Source organism: Dendronephthya gigantea, unplaced genomic scaffold (genome assembly GCF_004324835.1).
Source record: "Dendronephthya gigantea isolate DGI-Jeju-01 unplaced genomic scaffold, DenGig_1.0 000000F, whole genome shotgun sequence".
Taxonomy (NCBI): domain Eukaryota; kingdom Metazoa; phylum Cnidaria; class Anthozoa; order Malacalcyonacea; family Nephtheidae; genus Dendronephthya; species Dendronephthya gigantea.
Window position 1 is genome coordinate 5,853,084 of NW_021163010.1, and position 20,698 is coordinate 5,873,781.

At 37.9% G+C, this 20,698-nt stretch overlaps 3 protein-coding genes across 5 annotated transcripts; all 3 read left to right on the plus strand.

Moving 5' to 3' along the window:
• The first annotated feature begins 3,293 nt into the window (after positions 1-3,293).
• On the plus strand, positions 3,294-6,490 carry LOC114520035. Its single transcript, XM_028540237.1, has 6 exons — positions 3,294-3,344; positions 3,501-3,621; positions 3,847-3,894; positions 4,813-4,997; positions 5,157-5,505; positions 5,853-6,490. The coding sequence occupies exons 2-6, from the start codon at positions 3,513-3,515 to the stop codon at positions 5,897-5,899; spliced, it is 738 nt and encodes a 245-aa protein (XP_028396038.1). The 5' UTR covers positions 3,294-3,344; positions 3,501-3,512; the 3' UTR covers positions 5,900-6,490.
• A 661-nt stretch (positions 6,491-7,151) lies between these two features.
• Positions 7,152-17,933, plus strand: LOC114520012. 3 transcript variants are annotated; one of them, XM_028540210.1, is made up of 7 exons: positions 7,152-7,261; positions 11,524-11,632; positions 11,784-11,904; positions 12,133-12,180; positions 15,042-15,226; positions 15,820-16,165; positions 16,450-17,933. In XM_028540210.1, the coding sequence occupies exons 2-7, from the start codon at positions 11,528-11,530 to the stop codon at positions 16,494-16,496; spliced, it is 852 nt and encodes a 283-aa protein (XP_028396011.1). In that variant the 5' UTR covers positions 7,152-7,261; positions 11,524-11,527; the 3' UTR covers positions 16,497-17,933. The 3 variants fall into 3 exon arrangements, with proteins under 3 accessions (XP_028396011.1, XP_028396019.1, XP_028396026.1); XM_028540218.1 differs by lacking the exon at positions 7,152-7,261 and adding an exon at positions 11,173-11,282; XM_028540225.1 differs by lacking the exon at positions 7,152-7,261 and having other exon boundaries at positions 11,410-11,632.
• LOC114520831 lies at positions 17,426-20,231 on the plus strand. Its single transcript, XM_028541167.1, has 6 exons — positions 17,426-17,436; positions 18,296-18,417; positions 18,598-18,645; positions 19,118-19,299; positions 19,577-19,922; positions 20,119-20,231. Exons 1-6 carry the CDS (start codon positions 17,426-17,428, stop codon positions 20,163-20,165), a joined length of 756 nt encoding a protein of 251 aa, XP_028396968.1. The 3' UTR covers positions 20,166-20,231.
• The last annotated feature ends 467 nt before the right edge of the window (positions 20,232-20,698 follow it).

A 20,698-nucleotide genomic window follows, 5' to 3' on the forward strand; every position in this document is an offset into this window, starting at 1 on the left:
GATCGCGATGTGATTGGGTTTGTGAAAAATTTAACCACCAAAAACTAGAATCGCTTCCTACTTTTTATAAGCTCATATTTGTCTATATTACTTACATGGTTCTTTTTTGAAAAAATGTTGTATATTGCTACATAATTTTAAGTATTTATTCAGGGCATCTTCATACTAAGTATTCAACACTCTGTCTTCAACATATTCAACCGGCATTCGACATAAATGTCAACATATTAAGTCGGTATAGATGCATGCATGTGAAACCACGCAGTACAATAAACTTGTAGAATTTGAATTGAATACTGATTATTTCTTAGCCGCCAAAAGTGAGTCAGGAAAGCTTATAGTTTTGACAAAAACAACTCTAACTTGAGAAGAATTTTGAACCAATGGAAAAATGCACATGCAAAAGCAGCAAAACATAAACAATTAGTCCCATGGCCATGCACGCATAGACACAGAAGATACATGCATGCAAACACCCATTTCAGGATATCAAAACGCACTAAAACATGGAAATGATGACAGCGGTAAAATTACCAGCTAGAGCACATGGAACATATGTCACAACCGCATTTGATTTTTCTCAGAGACAAATGTGAGATGACTTTCAAGGCAAATAATATGTTACGACTAATGTCAGTTGGGAGAGAACTAAGGCGTGTTGTTTTTTGTTAATTTAGGGTGGACTTTGGTATTTAAAACGGTATCTGGAAATCCTCTAAGAAGAATTGCGTCAATTTGGAAAGGGACGATTTTTTCGCAAGAATTTTCCCCGGCAGCCTTGAATAAAAACGCTGATTTCAAAAAAGACTATAAAAACAGAATTGTAAATTCAAGTAATTGGCGTACTTTTGGCCCAAAAGAGGTGAATATTATGTCTCATCTATCAGTGAAGTGAGTGCGCTAGAGTTTGCTGAAGTCCTGGTATGAGATTTTACCCCATCAGAGTGAAACGTACCCCACCAGGCCACCACTGATGATTTCTTAAAAATTTAAGACCCTGGCTTTTAGGCAGTCTCGGAAAATCAGACTACGGCTGATCTTGCATGTTGAACTGTAGTTATATATCGATTTCTGGAAATCCTATTTTCCTTCTTGTTCCGGAATATCTTTGTAGAGAGCATTTCAATATCACCACTGGCACCGCACACTAAAAATTATATGGTCGGCCTGATGCATTTTTTCAATGCCAGTTTCTATTACATTCCGTTGCATTGTCACATTTCCTATTAATGATGCATATTTTTTTTCGTTTTCGGGAAAGGCACGAGTGGTGTTGTATAAGAATGGCAAAGAACAAATGTTTATGCGATTCAACGCTTCTTCGAGTACCTATTTGGACTGGTTTTCCCAGCAAAGGCTTCTTGAATCACCATGGAATGACCTAGCTAGTTCAACGTTTAACCACTTTGTTATTAACGGTCCTTGTATAAATTATGAGGAAAATGAATGCAGAGATTTTCATATCAATTTCTATTATAAAAATTGCTCTGTCGATGAAGGATGGCTCGTGTTGTCTTCACTGGGCACTGATGGAGGCTGCGAATGGGAAAAAAGATTTCCTGGAAATTCTTTTATATTTAGTAAGCTTGCAACGAAAGTCAATTACAACCATTATAGTAAGTACAAAATGTGGCATGCATTGGACTGAGCAAGGAGAGATATAGATAAAAAGTAGGAAAATTGGTAATCCCGGTCCAACGAACCTTTAAAAATGACAAACTTTTTTCTTAAAATGTACCAGATGTCCCGCAAAATCACCAATTTACATTATGGTTTATAGCAAAAATGCAAACAAACTACGAAGTTGCTTCGCCCTCCTTAAGCCCCTCCTCTAGTGAATTTAGTTCTACAGCACTACAATAGAATTTACATATGGAATGAAGGATTCAGAGCAGACACTCTGCATGCAATTAATTGCACCCTGCACCTCATTCGACTGTTTTGATTTTCAGATGATGTCAGCGGTGACTCAGATGTGTTTGCTGTCTATGTGCGTTAGTTTGGAAAATCAGAGGATTTGTTCAATTTTAATCATTAACTGAATACTCGTCATATGTTTAATTATGAAGAAAAACGTCGTTACAACGTTGTATGCTGGCTACATGAATGTTGGTCTGTACTGTTGGATGCCAACGATCCAGTATTTATATAAATAATATTATTTTACATATAGCTAATTGCCTGACATTTTATCCCGGTGCATATAGTGTTCAACTATTGTATTACGGGGAACTTTATTAGCTCATCCCAGTCAAAATTATGTGGTGTTCAAAGTATTTAGCCGAATTTTGAAATTTCAAAAAATTGACCAAAATTGACCGATTTGCCTGAAATTTTATCAAAGTATGATTTCATGTGTTCAAATGGTTCATGCATAATATGTGAATTGTTCACCCTGACAACTGTTCTATAGGATTGTGATTGTCGAAATTATGTGTTCTTGACTCGTACCCGTGCAAACCTTGTGAACTGATAGTGATAGTGACTGATGGTGCATGCTTCAAGGTCAAGAGGTGCAGGCTTCTTTGATCAGACTGCGTTATGTCACCACTAATTCGGATGCTACGTGACCAACATTGATATTATCATATTATCGCCTCTTGCCAGATGTACATCTCAGAATCAATGAACTTCCCTGGTTTAGCACTTTACCTAAAAGGCCCGTTTGCATTACACTCTGTAATGCCAATTTTTGGCACGGTACCGTCGGTACGGCTAAACTAGGCATCAACTTAAGCGAGGCGCGCCAATAATTGACTGTAGTGTCAACAGGACTTCAATTTAATAGCGGAACGGCCCATTGAACCGGAACCCACAACATTTGAAAGGTTTGGGGGGGAGGGGGAAACAGGGAGGGGGAAACAATCACTTTTGACTTCTCACTTTCAACAATCACTTTCGACTGAGATTGTTACGACTACTCACACAATCTGGTGTGTGCTTGCATCATTCGAAACGATTGGTTATCGGACTTGGATACCAAATTACCATCAGGTACTTGCAGAGGCTATAAATTGCTTAGACTATTGACTATTCTCGGTACATGCTTAAACTGGCTCAGGTACTCGATCTACACAATTCCAAAGCATTCACAGCCTGGGGTCTAGCCTATGACTGTTATTATGTGGAATAATGGCAGGAATGTAGACCATTTGCCCGACACAATATCTCGGCAAATTTACGAACATTGATATATTATTTGTTGGTACAATTCGGTGGTTCATTTCTTCACTAGGGAGATGTTCGTAGATAAGTGGTTTACTTTTCATGCATCCATGATTGCAATCGTCTGTTCTGTTCATGTTTACGCCGATGAAGTACAGAAATGTTACTGCTCAAATAAGGTAAGGAAATAGATTAATTTCAATTTTTCATCGTTGCTGCCAGTCAGGGGAAGTTTGGAACCAACGCCCAACGCTGCCTGGTATTAGTCGTAATACGGAACCCTGTCTATCGTGTACTACATGCATTCATTATAAATTTGTTATATTATGATATAGTATGGCATCACAATGAAATCACCTGGTCATTCATGTGAGGAAATTTTGCAACACTATGCCAAACGCAGCGAGAGTCGCTCAAATGGAATATACTGGATATCCCTTGAGGAACAAAGCGGCAGTAAGCCATTCATTGTCGATTAAAAATTTAACCGTGACTATTTATAGGTATCGAGGATTTTTTTCTTTCGATAGATGCGAATGAATATTCTGATAAGAACACCTACATAATATTCCTTTGTTTGCATCTATTAAGAGACAAATATCGCACGGAAACCAGCAGAACTAAGAACGTGAAGGTGATAGACTAGTCTAATAGGCCTTTCGCTGTTTATCACTTTTGTAGGAAATATTGAAAACGCTTTCCCGGTGTTTTGTGATATGCAAGCTGGAGGTTCGTATTATAAATGATTATCGTTTTGCCCAGTGCCGTAGCTATAGCTGCCGGCATGAGGATTAAAAACCCGTTCACTCCACCAGGCAAATTTATGCTGAAATGAAAGCCCCGTTTACACTACACTCGATAGTCTCGATTTTTTGGCATGGTACCATAGGCGGCCCAGAACTGATCTCACTGACCTCGCGCGACGCTTATGTTGTCTGAACAATCTTATATTATGACATCTTATATTATTATATTATATTATGAATCTTATATTATGTCATAATATAAGATTGTTCAGACAACATAAGCGTCGCGCGAGGTCAGTGAGATCAGTTCTGGGCCGCCTATGATGGTACGGCTAAAATTGGCCCCCGTGCCCCTTTATTTACATACATGCATGGTTCTTTTTTAAGTGTATTGCTAATTTTAGGTCATACTGATTCAGGGCAACACTCGTTCTTCAATATATTCAACATTCGACTTGTATAACGGTCAATATGAAGTCGTTATGTTATGTAGATGCATGTGAAACCATGCATCCAATAAATTTCTTTGTAGAATTTGAATTGAATACTGATTATTCTTAGCCGCCAAAAGTGAGTCAGGAAAGCTTAGTAAAATATTTAAATATTTGACAAAACCAACTCTAACTTGAGAAGAATTTTGAACCAATTGGAAAACGCAAGATTAGTCCCATGGCCAAGATACAAAGCACCCATTTCAGGATATCAAATTACAACGCACGTCAAAACATAGCAATGTTGACAGTAAAAATCACCAGCTAGAGTACATGGAACATATGTCACAACCGCATTTGATTTTTCTCGGAGACAAATTACTTTCAAAGCACAATAATATGGCTACAACAAATGTTTTTTCGGAGAGAACCCAACTAAGGGTTAGGCGTGTTGTTTTTTGTTAATTTAGGGTGGACTTTGGTATTTAAAACGGTATCTGGAAATGCTCTAAGAAGAATTGCGTCAATTTGGAAAGGGACGATTTTTTCGCAAGAATTTTCCCCGGCAGCCTTGAATAAAAACGCTGATTTCAAAAAAGACTATAAAAACAGAATTGTAAATTTAAAAAATTGGCATACTTTTGGCCCAAAAGAGGTGAATATTATAGCTCATCTATCAGTGAAGCGAATGCGCTAGAGTTTGCTAAAGTCCAGGTATACATCAACGGTATATGAGATTTTATACCCCACCAGTGTGATACCACACATTTCACATTTCCTATTAATAATGCATATTTTTTTCGTTTTGGGAAAGGCACGAGTGGTGTTGTATAAGAATGGTAAAGAACAACTGGTTTTACGATTCAACGCTGTTTCAAGTACCTATTTGGACTGGTTTTCTCACCCAAGACTTCTCGAATCACCATGGAATGACCTAGCTGGCTCAACGTTTAATCACTTTGAAATCGAGGGCCCCTGTTGGAATAAAGAGTGCAGAGATTTTCATATCAATTTCTCCTACGCACTATTTTGCACTATCGATTTAGGTTGGCTCTCGGTATCTTCAATGGGCATTACAGACGGCTGCGATTGGGAGAAAAGGTTTCCTGGGAATTCGTTCATATTTAGTAAGCTTCCCACGAAAGTCAATTACAACCAGCATAGTAAGTACAAGCATGCATTAGACTGATTTCTTATACCATGGGAGCAAGGAGAAATATAAATAAAAAATAGGAAAATTGGAAATCCCGGTCCAACGAACCTTAAAAAATAACAAACTTTTTCCGAGTACGAGATGTTCCACAGAATCACCAATTTACATTATAGTTTATAGCAAAAATGCAAGCAAACTACGAAGTTGCTTCGCCCTCATCAAGGGAGCCCCTCCTCTAGTGAATTTAGTTCTACAGCACTGCCAAAGAATTTACATATGGAATGAAGGATTCAGTACAGACACTCTGCATGCAATTAATTGCACCCTGCACCCTCATTCGACTGTTTTGATTTTCAGATGATGTCAGTGGCGACTCAGATGTGTTTGCTGTTTATGTGCGTTAAGTTTGGAAAATAAAGATTTGCTCAATTTTAATCATTAATTTTTAAGAACTGAATACTCGTCATATGTTCAATTATGAAGATAAACGTCGTTACAACGTTGTATGCTGGCTGCATGAATGTTGGTCTGTACTGTTGGATGCCAACGATCCAGTGTTTATATGAATAATATTATTTTACATATAGATAATTGCCTGACATTTTATCCCGGTGCATATAGTGTTCAACTATTGTATTACGGGGAACTTTATTAGCTCATCCCAGTCAAAATTATGCGGTGTACTGCATGTTGCTTAGTATATACAGGTGCAAGTCGAAGTTATTTATAGAATTTGCTAATGTATATGGTTTTCGAGGAAACTAATCACTTCGTAGAAAACTTCGCTCTCACTGAAGTCATTTTGTTGTCGGTTGAAGCCCATGGAACCAGCATTTTCACTTTGAAGAGCAATTTCAATCCATAAGCCAGTTATTACGAAAGGAACTTCCAGTAGTTCCAACTTCCACCATATTTTATGCACTAAGTTTAAAAGGTCATAGTCTTTCCAGCCTCTTTAACAGTTTAACCCCTCCTTGCAGGCGGCAGGCGTAAATGCGTAACTATGTTCCTCATGTGTTCAAATACATTCTATTTAGTTCTAAACAGTTTCAAAGTATTTAGCCGAATTTTGAAATTTCAAAAAATTGACCAAAACTGACCGAATTGCCTGAAATTTTATCAAAGTATGATTTCATGTGTTCAAATGGTTCATGCATAATATGTGAATTGTTCACCCTGACAACTGTTCTATAGGATTGTGATTGTCGAAATTATGTGTTCTTGACACGTGCCCGTGCAAACCTTGTGAACTGATAGTGATAGTGACTGATGGTGCATGCTTCAAGGTCAAGAGGTGCAGGCTTCCTTGATCAGATTGCGTTACGTCATCACTAATTCGGATGCTACGTGACCAACATTGATATTATCATATTATCGCCTCTTGCCAGATGTACATCTCAGAATCAATGAACTTCCCTGTTTTAGCACTTTACCTAAAAGGCCCGTTGCACTACACTCTGTAATGCCAATTTCTGGCACGGTACGGCTAAACTAGGCATCAACTTAAGCGAGGCGCGCCAATAAATCGACTGTAGTGTCAACAGGACTTCAATTTAATAGCGGAACGGCCCATTGAACCGGAACCCACAACATTTGAAAGGTTTGGGGGGGAGGGGGAAACAGGGAGGGGGAAACAATCACTTTTGACTTCTCACTTTCAACAATCACTTTCGACTGAGATTGTTACGACTACTCACACAATCTGGTGTGTGCTTGCATCATTCGAAACGATTGGTTATCGGACTTGGATACCAAATTACCATCAGGTACTTGCAGAGGCTATAAACTGCTTAGACTATTGACTATTCTCGGTACATGCTTAAACTGGCTCAGGTACTCGATCTACAAAATTCCAAAGCATTCACAGCCTGGGGTCTAGCCTATGACTGTTATTATGTGGAATAATGGCAGGAATGTAGACCATTTGCCCGACACAATATCTCGGCAAATTTACGAACATTGATATATTATTTGTTGGTACAATTCGGTGGTTCATTTCTTCACTAGGGAGATGTTCGTAGATAAGAGGTTTACTTTTCATGCATCCATGATTGCAATCGTCTGTTCTATTCATGTTTACGCCGATGAAGTAAAGAAATGCTACTGCTCAAATAAGGTAAGGAAATAGATTAATTTCAAATTTTTATCGTTGCTGCCAGTCAGTGGAAGTTTGGAACCAACGCTCAACCCTGCCTAGTATTAGTCGTAATAAGGAGCCCTGTCTATCGTGTGCTACATGCATCGTTCTGATTTCTGAAACTTTTTGATATTATGATATAGTATGGCATCACAATGAGATCACCTGGTCATTCATGTGAGGAAATTTTGCAACACCATGCCAAACGCAGCGAGAGTCGCTTAAATGGAATATACTGGATATCTCTTGAGGAACGAGGCAGCAGTAAGCCATTCATTGTCGATTAAAAATTTAACCGTGACTATTTATAGGTACCGACGATTTTTTTCTTTCGATAGATGCGAATGAATATTCTGATAAGAACACCTACATAATATTCCTTTGTTTGCATGTATCAAGAGACAAAAATCGCACGGAAAATCTCAGCAGAACGAACGTGAGGGTGATAGACTAGTCTAATACGCCTTTCGCTGTTTATCACTTTTATAGGAAATATTGAAAATGCTTTCCCAGTGTTTTGTGATATGCAAGCTGGAGGTTCGTATTATAAATGATTATGGTTAGCCCATGCATACAGTGCCTTAGCTATAGCTTACAGCATAAGGCTTAAAAGCCCGTTCTCCACTAGGCGAATTTATTCTGAAAAGATGAATTCTGATCGCGATGTGATTGGGTTTGTGAAAAATTTAACCACCAAAAACTAGAATCGCTTCCTACTTTTTATAAGCTCATATTTGTCTATATTACTTACATGGTTCTTTTTTGAAAAAATGTTGTATATTGCTACATAATTTTAAGTATTTATTCAGGGCATCTTCATACTAAGTATTCAACACTCTGTCTTCAACATATTCAACCGGCATTCGACATAAATGTCAACATATTAAGTCGGTATAGATGCATGCATGTGAAACCACGCAGTACAATAAACTTGTAGAATTTGAATTGAATACTGATTATTTCTTAGCCGCCAAAAGTGAGTCAGGAAAGCTTATAGTTTTGACAAAAACAACTCTAACTTGAGAAGAATTTTGAACCAATGGAAAAATGCACATGCAAAAGCAGCAAAACATAAACAATTAGTCCCATGGCCATGCACGCATAGACACAGAAGATACATGCATGCAAACACCCATTTCAGGATATCAAAACGCACTAAAACATGGAAATGATGACAGCGGTAAAATTACCAGCTAGAGCACATGGAACATATGTCACAACCGCATTTGATTTTTCTCAGAGACAAATGTGAAATGACTTTCAAGGCAAATAATATGTTACGACTAATGTCAGTTTGGAGAGAACTAAGGCGTGTTGTTTTTTGTTAATTTAGGGTGGACTTTGGTATTTAAAACGGTATCTGGAGAACCTCTAAGATACATTGCAGCAAATTGGAAAGGGGCAAATTTTCCCCAAGAATTTTCCCAGTCAGCCTTGAATAAAAACGCTGATTCAGTAGAAAAAGACTATAAAAACAGAATTGTAAATTCAAGTAATTGGCGTACTTTTGGCCCAAAAGAGGTGAATATTATGTCTCATCTATCAGTGAAGTGAGTGCGCTAGAGTTTGCTGAAGTCCTGGTATGAGATTTTACCCCATCAGAGTGAAACGTACCCCACCAGGCCACCACTGATGATTTCTTAAAAATTTAAGACCCTGGCTTTTAGGCAGTCTCGGAAAATCAGACTACGGCTGATCTTGCATGTTGAACTGTAGTTATATATCGATTTCTGGAAATCCTATTTTCCTTCTTGTTCCGGAATATCTTTGTAGAGAGCATTTCAATATCACCACTGGCACCGCACACTAAAAATTATATGGTCGGCCTGATGCATTTTTTCAATGCCAGTTTCTATTACATTCCGTTGCATTGTCACATTTCCTATTATTGATGCATATTTTTTTTCGTTTTCGGGAAAGGCACGAGTGGTGTTGTATAAGAATGGCAAAGAACAAATGGTTATGCGATTCAACGCTTCTTCGAGTACCTATTTGGACTGGTTTTCCCAGCAAAGGCTTCTTGAATCACCATGGAATGACCTAGCTAGTTCAACGTTAACACTTTGTATTAACGGTCCTTGTATAAATTATGAGGAAAATGAATGCAGAGATTTTCATATCAATTTCTATTATAAAAATTGCTCTGTCGATGAAGGATGGCTCGTGTTGTCTTCACTGGGCACTGATGGAGGCTGCGAATGGGAAAAAAGATTTCCTGGAAATTCTTTTATATTTAGTAAGCTTGCAACGAAAGTCAATTACAACCATTATAGTAAGTACAAAATGTGGCATGCATTGGACTGAGCAAGGAGAGATATAGATAAAAAGTAGGAAAATTGGTAATCCCGGTCCAACGAACCTTTAAAAATGACAAACTTTTTTCTTAAAATGTACCAGATGTCCCGCAAAATCACCAATTTACATTATGGTTTATAGCAAAAATGCAAACAAACTACGAAGTTGCTTCGCCCTCCTTAAGCCCCTCCTCTAGTGAATTTAGTTCTACAGCACTGCAATAGAATTTACATATGGAATGAAGGATTCAGAGCAGACACTCTGCATGCAATTAATTGCACCCTGCACCTCATTCGACTGTTTTGATTTTCAGATGATGTCAGCGGTGACTCAGATGTGTTTGCTGTCTATGTGCGTTAGTTTGGAAAATCAGAGGATTTGTTCAATTTTAATCATTAACTGAATACTCGTCATATGTTTAATTATGAAGAAAAACGTCGTTACAACGTTGTATGCTGGCTACATGAATGTTGGTCTGTACTGTTGGATGCCAACGATCCAGTATTTATATAAATAATATTATTTTACATATAGCTAATTGCCTGACATTTTATCCCGGTGCATATAGTGTTCAACTATTGTATTACGGGGAACTTTATTAGCTCATCCCAGTCAAAATTATGTGGTGTTCAAAGTATTTAGCCGAATTTTGAAATTTCAAAAAATTGACCAAAATTGACCGATTTGCCTGAAATTTTATCAAAGTATGATTTCATGTGTTCAAATGGTTCATGCATAATATGTGAATTGTTCACCCTGACAACTGTTCTATAGGATTGTGATTGTCGAAATTATGTGTTCTTGACTCGTACCCGTGCAAACCTTGTGAACTGATAGTGATAGTGACTGATGGTGCATGCTTCAAGGTCAAGAGGTGCAGGCTTCTTTGATCAGACTGCGTTATGTCACCACTAATTCGGATGCTACGTGACCAACATTGATATTATCATATTATCGCCTCTTGCCAGATGTACATCTCAGAATCAATGAACTTCCCTGGTTTAGCACTTTACCTAAAAGGCCCGTTTGCATTACACTCTGTAATGCCAATTTTTGGCACGGTACCGTCGGTACGGCTAAACTAGGCATCAACTTAAGCGAGGCGCGCCAATAATTGACTGTAGTGTCAACAGGACTTCAATTTAATAGCGGAACGGCCCATTGAACCGGAACCCACAACATTTGAAAGGTTTGGGGGGGAGGGGGAAACAGGGAGGGGGAAACAATCACTTTTGACTTCTCACTTTCAACAATCACTTTCGACTGAGATTGTTACGACTACTCACACAATCTGGTGTGTGCTTGCATCATTCGAAACGATTGGTTATCGGACTTGGATACCAAATTACCATCAGGTACTTGCAGAGGCTATAAATTGCTTAGACTATTGACTATTCTCGGTACATGCTTAAACTGGCTCAGGTACTCGATCTACACAATTCCAAAGCATTCACAGCCTGGGGTCTAGGCTATGGCTGTTATTATGTGGAATAATGGCAGGCATGTAGACCATTTGCCCGACACAATATCTCGGCAAATTTACGAACATTGATATATTATTTGTTGGTACAATTCGGTGGTTCATTCCTTCACTAGGAAGATGTTCGTAGATAAGTGGCTTACTTTTCATGCATCCATGATTGCAATTGTCTGTTCTGTTCATGTTTACGCCGATGAAGTAAAGAAATGTTACTGCTCAAATAAGGTAAGAAAATAGATTAATTTCAAATTGTTATCCTTGCTGCCAGTCAGTGGAAGTTTGGAACCAACGCCCAACACTGTCTTGTCGTAATAAGGAACCCTGTCTATCGTGTGCTACATGCATCGTTCTGAAACATTTTGATATTATGATATAGTATGGCATCACAATGAGATCACCTGGTCATTCATGTGAGGAAATTTTGCAACACCATGCCAAACGCAGCGAGAGTCGCTCAAATGGAATATACTGGATATCTCTTGAGGAACGAGGCAGCAGTAAGCCATTCATTGTTGATTAAAAATTTAGCCGTGGCTATTAATTTATAGGTACCGACGATTTTTTTCTTTCGATAGATGCGAATGAATATTCTGATAAGAACACATACATAATATTCCTTTGTTTGCATCTATTAAGAGACAAATATCGCACGGAAACCAGCAGAACTAAGAACGTGAAGGTGATAGACTAGTCTAATAGGCCTTCGCTGTTTATCACTTTTGTAGGAAATATTGAAAACGCTTTCCCAGTGTTTTGTGATATGCAAGTTGGAGGTTCGTATTTTAGATAATTATGGTTTTGCCCAGTACGGCACGACTAAAATTGGTACCCGTACACAAATTATTACTCCGGCGTCAGCGACGGAGTTGAAAATTCGCCCCGGTTTTGTTTTGTTTTTGTTTTTTTTTTTTTTATTTTTCGTCGTCGCAAGTCTGTAATGGCGCGAAATATACTAGTATTTAAAACGTGTATGTGACCGTATTTATCTACGTCCCAGTCTTATCTCCCAAGAGTTGTGGTGCACAGCTTTGGCTAATTTTCCAATGCGCGATTTGATTTCGCTCGCATGATACGGCAATTCCTCCAAGAGGAACAAATAAACCGTTCTTTTCATGCTGTTCGATTAAGTTTAGATTGAATTGGGGTAAGAATATATTTAATACATGTAGACCCGGTCCTATTTTAATAATATCGCTGCTATTTCGCCGTTTAACAAGATGATGTGGTCGTGTATGGGCGCGTTGACACGTCGCGTAGTTTGCACAGGATCGAAGATTTAATACAACTATATAAGCGCGAATTCCAAAGGCAAAGTGTAAGACGAAGCGAATGTATCATGCGGTTTATTTACATTTTTGAACAATTGAACTTCTATACTGCGATGTGCTTCTGAATTTCGCGATCGAACATTTAGGTTCGTAAGGCATCTAAATGCGAATATGTATGCGAAACAATACGCGAACTGTATTGTTTATGTCCAGAAGCTCTATATTGAAGACTGGCACGTGCGCCGGAGTTAATGCCAGAACGGCGTCTTGTTTTATTAAAATTCAGGAATCAGGCTACCAAAACAATGGCCGAGCACAGATAAAATGGGTACGGTATCTATTTTAAGCCGTGCCGTGCCAATAAATCGATTGTACAGGGTGTATCAAAAAAAAGGTAATCCAACTTTGGTGCGCTATTGTACGTGAACTACTCATTCTATTAACGAATTTTTTTTCACATTCCGAAAGGTTATGCTTTTAACTATCGAATGACATGTTTTTGATACCAAATGGTGAAAAAATGAGCAAATAGGAGGCTGATAAAAAGTGTTAGTCGAAATCGCATATTTTCACCTCTGAGAGTTGGGACTGAAACCATTGAAAATTAACTCTCTTTGGGACTTAATTGAAGAATTTTGCTTTTGAATAAACTACCCGCATATGCATATTAAGTAGGAATAAGGAGAACATTCCAAGCAATGCGGCATAAAACCGGTGCAAGCTGTGACATGTTCATGATTAATTGTTTTTTTCTTTTGTTATGCACTGCTTTAATTAGGCTCAAAGGTGAAAATATGCGATTGCGACTAACATTTTTTATCAGCCTCGTATGTGCTCACTTTTTCACCATTTGGTATTAAAAACATGTCACCCGATAGTTAAAAGCCTGATCTTTCTGAATATGAAAAAAATTCGCTCATACACTGAGTAGTTCACGTACAATAGCTTGTTGAAGTTGGATTACCTTTTTTTTGATACACCCTGTATAGTGTAAACGGGGCTAAATTAACGGGGCTGAAAAGTTGAAATCTGATCGATAAAAATTAGAATCGTTTCCTACTTTTTATCAGTTCATATTTGTCTTTATTTACATACATACATGATTCTTTTTTTAAAAAGCATATTGCTAATTTCAAATCATATATTCAGGGCATCTTCATACTAAGAATTCAATGCGACACACTCGTTCTTCAAAATATTCAATATTCGACTTATATATAACCGTCAATATATGAAGTCGTTATATACATTCATGTGAAACTATGCAGAAAATAAATTTCTTTATAGAATTTGAATTAAATACTGATTCTTTTTTAGTCGCCAAAAGCGAGTCAGGAAAGCTTAGTAAATTATTTAAATATTTGACAAAAAAAACTCTAACTTGAGAAGAATTTTAATTCAATTGGAAAACGCAAGATTAGTCCCATTGCCAAGATACAAATGCAGCCATTTCAGGATATCAAATTACAACGCACGGCAAAGCATGGCAATGTTGACAGTGCCCTGTCTACACTAGTGCGTTTTCGTTTGAAAACGCATACATTTCGATGCGTTTAGGCCTTCCGTTCACACTAATACGCTCGAATACGCTCAGCGTATTCACCGAAAACGCATCGATTTGAATACGCTGTTGAAAGTGAATACAAATGAAAACGCATACATATCGTATTAGTGTGAACACTTGAATACGATACTTTTGAAAACGATTACGTCACACGCATCGATTTCCACCAGTGATTGCCACTAATTTCCAGGTCTTAAGTCAGTTATCCGCGGCATAATTCCAACCAAACAAGGCGGACGAGCACGATATGAAGTTTCTCATGCTTCTAGCAAACATAATTGTTTGTTTGCAGTTAAATGTTGCGTTGTATAACGCCATGATGGCTTCACACCGAAGACAAATAGCTGTCTTACGAACATACATTTTATCTGGGCCTTCTACCATATGAACGCCTCCTGCTTGTTGTTATTAGCATTCTTTTTAGGTTTATTTTGCTGCGAAGAACTAGCCATAATCGACTAAACAAATGCTGAGCATGCGCAAATTACCGTTTTACGTCAGACTACGATTCGATCATCGTATTCAAGCGTTTTAGTGTGAACAGTCGAATACGCTACGAAAACGGTAGTGTGAACGCGAATCGATCGATGCGTTTTCGGTCTTGCGAAACCGCATACAAACGAAAACGCACTAGTGTAGACAGGCCCAAATCACCAGCTAAAGCATATGGAACATATGTCACAACCGCTTTTGATTTTTCTCGGAGACAAATGACTTTCAAAGCACAATACTGATATGCTACGACTAATGTTTTTTCGGAGAGAACCCGACTAAGACGTTTTGCTTTTTGTTAATAATTTAGGGTGGACTTTGGTATTTAAAACGGTATCTGGAGAACCTCTAAGAAGTATTACGTCAATTTGGAATGGGACAAATTTTCCTCAAGAATTTTCCACGGCAGCCTTGAATAAAAACGCTGATTTCAAAATAGACTATAAAAACAGAATTGCAAATTTTACTAATTGGCGTATTTTTGGCCCAAAAGAGGTGAATATTATTGCTCATCTATCAGTAAAGTGAGTGCGCTAGAGTTTGCGTCCACGGTATGAGATTTTAACCCACCAGTGTAATACTGACCACAGTGATACTCTACCAGAGTGATACCCTACCACGCCACCACTAATGATTTCTAAAAAATTTAAGAACCTGGCTTTTAGGTAGTTCCAGAAAATCAGACCACGGCCGATCTTGCATGTTGAAGTAGTTATATTTATTTCTGGAACTATTTTCCCGCTTGTTCAGAATATCTTTGCAGAGAGCATTTCAATATCACCACCGCCCACCGGCACCTGACTCTTCCACAGTCCCTTACTAAGCGATGAAAATTGATGACGCAAAGGAACATAGGAATACCCCGAAGCTATTTGCATGCTTTCCTTCCCTTCGTCTTTCAATCATTCAGCGCGCCCCATCATTAACCGCGCCTTAGGTAAACAACCGGGGACGAGTCAGCACTGGCACACTAAAAGTTATATGGTCGGCCTGATGCATTTTTTCAATGCCAGTTTCTATTACATTCCGTTGCATTATCACATTTCGCATCAATGATGTGTATATATTTTTCGTTTTCGGTGGGAAAGGCACGAGTGGTGTTGTATAAGAATGGCGAAGAACAAATGGTTATGCGATTCAACGCTTCTTCAAGTACCTATTTGGACTGGTTTTCCCAGCAAAGGCTTCTTGAATCACCATGGAATGACCTAGCTAGTTCAACGCCTAAACTCTTTGTTATTAACGGTCTTTGTATTGCGGAAAATGAATGCAGAGCTTTTCAAATCATTGATGACTATGAAACGTGCGAAGTCGTTGTAGGATGGCTTGTGTTGTCTTCACTGCGCAGTAGAGGCTGCGAATTGGAAAGAAGATTTCCTGGAAATTCTTTCATATTTAGTAAGCTTGCCACGAAAGTCAATTACACCCAGTATAGTAAGTACAAAATGTGTCATGCATTCGACTGATTTTTTACACTGGAGAAATATAGATAAAAAGTAGGAAAATCACGGAAATCCCGGTCCAACGAACCTTTAAAAATGACAAACTTTTTCCTAAAAATGTACGATATGTTCCGCTAAAGCACGAATTTGCATGATGGTTTATAGCAAAAATGCAAGCAAACGCCCCAATGGTAAAGTAAAACGAAATTGCGATTGATTAGTTCTACAGCACTGTCACAGGAATGAAGGATTCAGATTCGACTGTTTGATTTTCAGATGATGTCAGTGGTGACTCAGATGTGTTTGCCGTTTATGTGCGTTAGTTTCGAAATACTCGTCATATGTTCAATTATGAAGACAAGCGTCGTTACAACGTATGCTGGCTGAATGTTGGTCTGTAGAATGGCAATGGATCCAGCGTTTTTATAAATAATATTACTACATAGCTAATTGCCTCAACTATTGTGATTACAGGGAACTTTATTCAGCTCATCCCAGTCAAAATTATGTGGTGTACTGCATGTTGCTTAGTATATACAGGTGCAAGTCAAAGTTATTTATAGAATTTACTAATGTATAATCACTTCGTAGAAAACTTCGCTCTGAACTCATTTTGTTGTCGGTTGAAGCCCATGGAACCAGCATTTTCCCTTTGAAGAGCAATTTTAATCCATAAGCCAGTTATTACGAAGGGAACTTGCCGTAGTTCCAACTTCTACCATGTCATAAGCACTAAGTTTAAAAGGTCATTGTCTTTCCAGCCTCTTTAACTGTTTAACCCCTTCCAGCAAGCGGCAAGCGTAAGTGTGCAACTATGCAAATATATTGTTAAAGACCCTGGTATCAGCAACCTCGTACCCGGGGTGTGATATGGGTCATTAATGGGCTGGTTAACCCCGACCCGCGTTCTTTGCCCATCGATATTCGCTTGGCTTTATGTAAAACCACTACTAACCTTGCCGCAGAAGCCAATTATACCAGCCTTATTACTAGGTGATTTATTTCTAAAATGAGTAAAGTTGTTTCTAGTATAATGAGTTATTTAAAACAGAGTTTCGATATGGTTTCTTCTGTATAATAAAAAATACGAAGTGTCCAAATGATCACAAATTGACAAATTGTCATTGACAATTTCCTGGTTTTTTGCGGTAGCGACCGAAATCAAACGGAAAGTATCACGGAATGACGTCACTTTATACTTTTGATTTCCTTATACTCCTCTTGACTTTCGATCAGCATAAACAATAAATGAATGACACCCAAGTATGCTCACGTCTGGTTCATCACGGACTGGCAAGACTGTTATTATATAACAAGTTATTACATAACGTGATTAAAAAACCTTTCAGTTACATTCCGCTCCGTCTTTCGTTGAGGTGACTGGTTATCAAAGACAGCCGAATACACCGAACTGCATAAGGTACTTGTTATTGATTAGCATAATTCTAATTCTCAAGACCTGATCAAGACCTGTTTATACGTCTCTTACGTACGAATGTATTTATTAGAATTATAGAATATATTAAACAACAACAGTCAGTACTAAACTGTAGCGCGTTGACTGAATTATTTCAGTCAAATAGCATTGTTATGTGTAGAACTATAACATATACGCGCAGGCTTGACCGGATATTTCTTTCAGAACACAATTCTGATAATGTTCCGTTTGGAATACATTGTAACTGTGCAGAGATGATAAAACTGTATAGTTTCTGTCTTATCTTGTATGAATTGCGTTCGTCACGTGATAACAACGACGTTTAACCCGCATTCATTTTCAAAATATTAAAAAACGAGTCATTGTCAGTCAGAGCGCTTATATGCTAATATTCGAAAGAGTAACTATAGTCTATAGTCTGTACTATATCTAACTATTGCTCCCTGATGTTTAAGTTAAGTTAAGGTCAAAATAGAAAGCAAGTCTATCGTTTTATTCAAGAAGCAAACTAAATGTTTTTAACCTAAATACAAAGATACTGTTTACAACTACATATTCAGTGCATAATATTCAAGTTGACTCACTCAAGAGAGATGTAAGAGTGTTATTTAATTTTGACTTATCCACCGTTTAAGCTAAACGGGCTTGATACAACCGGCCCCTGATCTTTGGCATTGCCTTTAGTGTCATAGGTACTAGTCGGCACTTGATATTTGGAAAATTGGAAATTTGGAAAAACCATGATAGTCTTGGTGACAGTCTTACAAATGGTATATACTGGATATCTCTTGAGAAACCCGGTAAAAGTAAGCTGTTTTCCCATTCAGTTTCCTGCATGAATACAAAGTTGTCATTCAAATAGTATATAGCTATAGAGAATAGATGACTAATTTCATTTATTACTTTCCAAACTGGAAAAATTGCACACTTCTGTTACGTTTGTTAGGTGTATACTGATGTGAAGATGCGCTATTCATTTTTTTCAGGAAACGTTGAAAACTCCTTCCCCGTGTTTTGCGACATGCAAGCTGGAGGTTCGTGATGAAGAATTGCAGTTTTAATCCCCATTTACACTTCTGATACTCCACGATTACCCATTAACGAATTTTGGCAATTCTATGACTATGACTATTCTTGGTTTGCATATGACGCCAAAATTAGTCGTCAGGCGCCATGTTGGTTGACTCAACAAAGTTTACTTCTGCTTTTCAAGAGAACAAACTGCGTTGATTTACTTTTTCCATGTTCATTTTGTAACTGCTTATCATCTCTGTCGTATCATTGGGCAGGTATTAAAATACAGCAAGAATGAAAAAATTATTTGTGCACATGTTTTGAAAAGTCAACCAACTGATGGCGGCAATTGCAAACCACAAGAACTCTGGGTAGTTCCTAGCACAAGATGACAAGAATTAGGTGAACCTGGGGAGTGTCCGCTGTATTATTACTAGCGGTTATAATAGCGAAGATTTGACTAAGATGCGCGTGTTGTTTGTTTCAATTCAGGATGGACATTAGTATTCAAAACAGTATCTGGAAATCCACTAAGAAAGATCGCGCGATTTTGGAAAGGAAACGATTTTTCTCGTTTCTCCCCTGCAGCCTTGAATAAAAACCCTGGATTCAGAGAAGATTACAAAAACAGAATTGTACATTCTAGAAATTGGCGTACATTTGGTCCAAAAGAGGTGAATTTAATAGCTTATATATTTTTATAAATTGCAAATTGAGTTTTTTTTAAAAAAATGCCCGACTCAATTGTTTAAGATAATAGGTGATACATAAACCCAGACAATTTATGGTAAAATGAGGTATTTCATATTAAAAATAACCCCTAATATATCAAGTGTCAGCATGCGACGCAGGCTTGCTGCATGCAACTCGATTTATAACCGTGTATGGAAAGAGGGAACGCTGAATTTTGTTTTCTTTGTAGAAACATTTATCGTTTCTTTTTCTGTGAAGGCACGAGTGGTGTTGTATAAGAACGGCAAAGAACAGCTGGTTTTACGATTCAACGCTTCTTCGAGTACCTATATGAACTGGTTTTCCCACCCACGACTTCTTGAATCACCATGGAATGACCTAGCTGGTTCAACGTTTAACTACTTTAAAATCGAGGGCCCCTGTTGGAATGAAGAGTGCAGAGATTTTCATATCAATTTCTTCTATATAACGTGCGATTACGATGTAGGTTGGCTCGCGGTATCTTCAATGGGTATTACAGACGGCTGCGATTGGGAGAAAAGGTTTCCTGGGAATTCATTCATATTCAGTAAGATTGGGAAAAAAGTCAATTACAATCAGTATGGTAAGTTGTTGTGTCATTAAACTCATTTTCATATCATCGCATGTAAGGAGGAGTTTCGCTTTAGTTTAGGAACTGAAATAATAAATTTGTATAATTGTAAGCATTTTTGTTCTCATATATATATATATATATATTTCAAAAACGTACATATACAGTATGGGCAATGTTCAATCCGACTGTTTTATTTTAATCCTAGATGATGTTAGTGGCGACTCAGATGTGTTTGCTGTTTATGTGCGATAATTTGGAATTTCTTAACTGTACCATGCATAACACTACCATGCATACAGGGTGTCCCAAAAAAAACGCAACCACTTAAATATGCAAGAATATTTATATTGTTCGGGTTTGCACCATAGTTCAGCTAAAATGACTTTTAGCATTGTAAATGAAGGATTAAGAGTCATTTTCAATTCCCAGAGGTGCTTATCTATTGCGCTTTAGAGCTGTATTAATGTTCTGCATATTTAAGTGGTTGCTTTTTTTTTGGGACACCCTGTATATATGTTGGATGTCCACCGCTCGAGTGTGTTATGTATAGGTAGATAAATATCGGCCTGACATCAGTGACATGCATGCATCTATAAATGTTCAACTGCTTGTGAACTGTTGAATCTTAACATTTATACGAGTGTACATGTGTCAAGGAGAGAATTTTTATTAGTTTAGGTCACAATTATGTAGTATACTATGTCAGAAAGCCTAAAGATGGCTGCGAATGGGAGAGACGATCTCCTGGGAATGCGTTCGTATTCAGCAAAATTCGCACAAAAGCC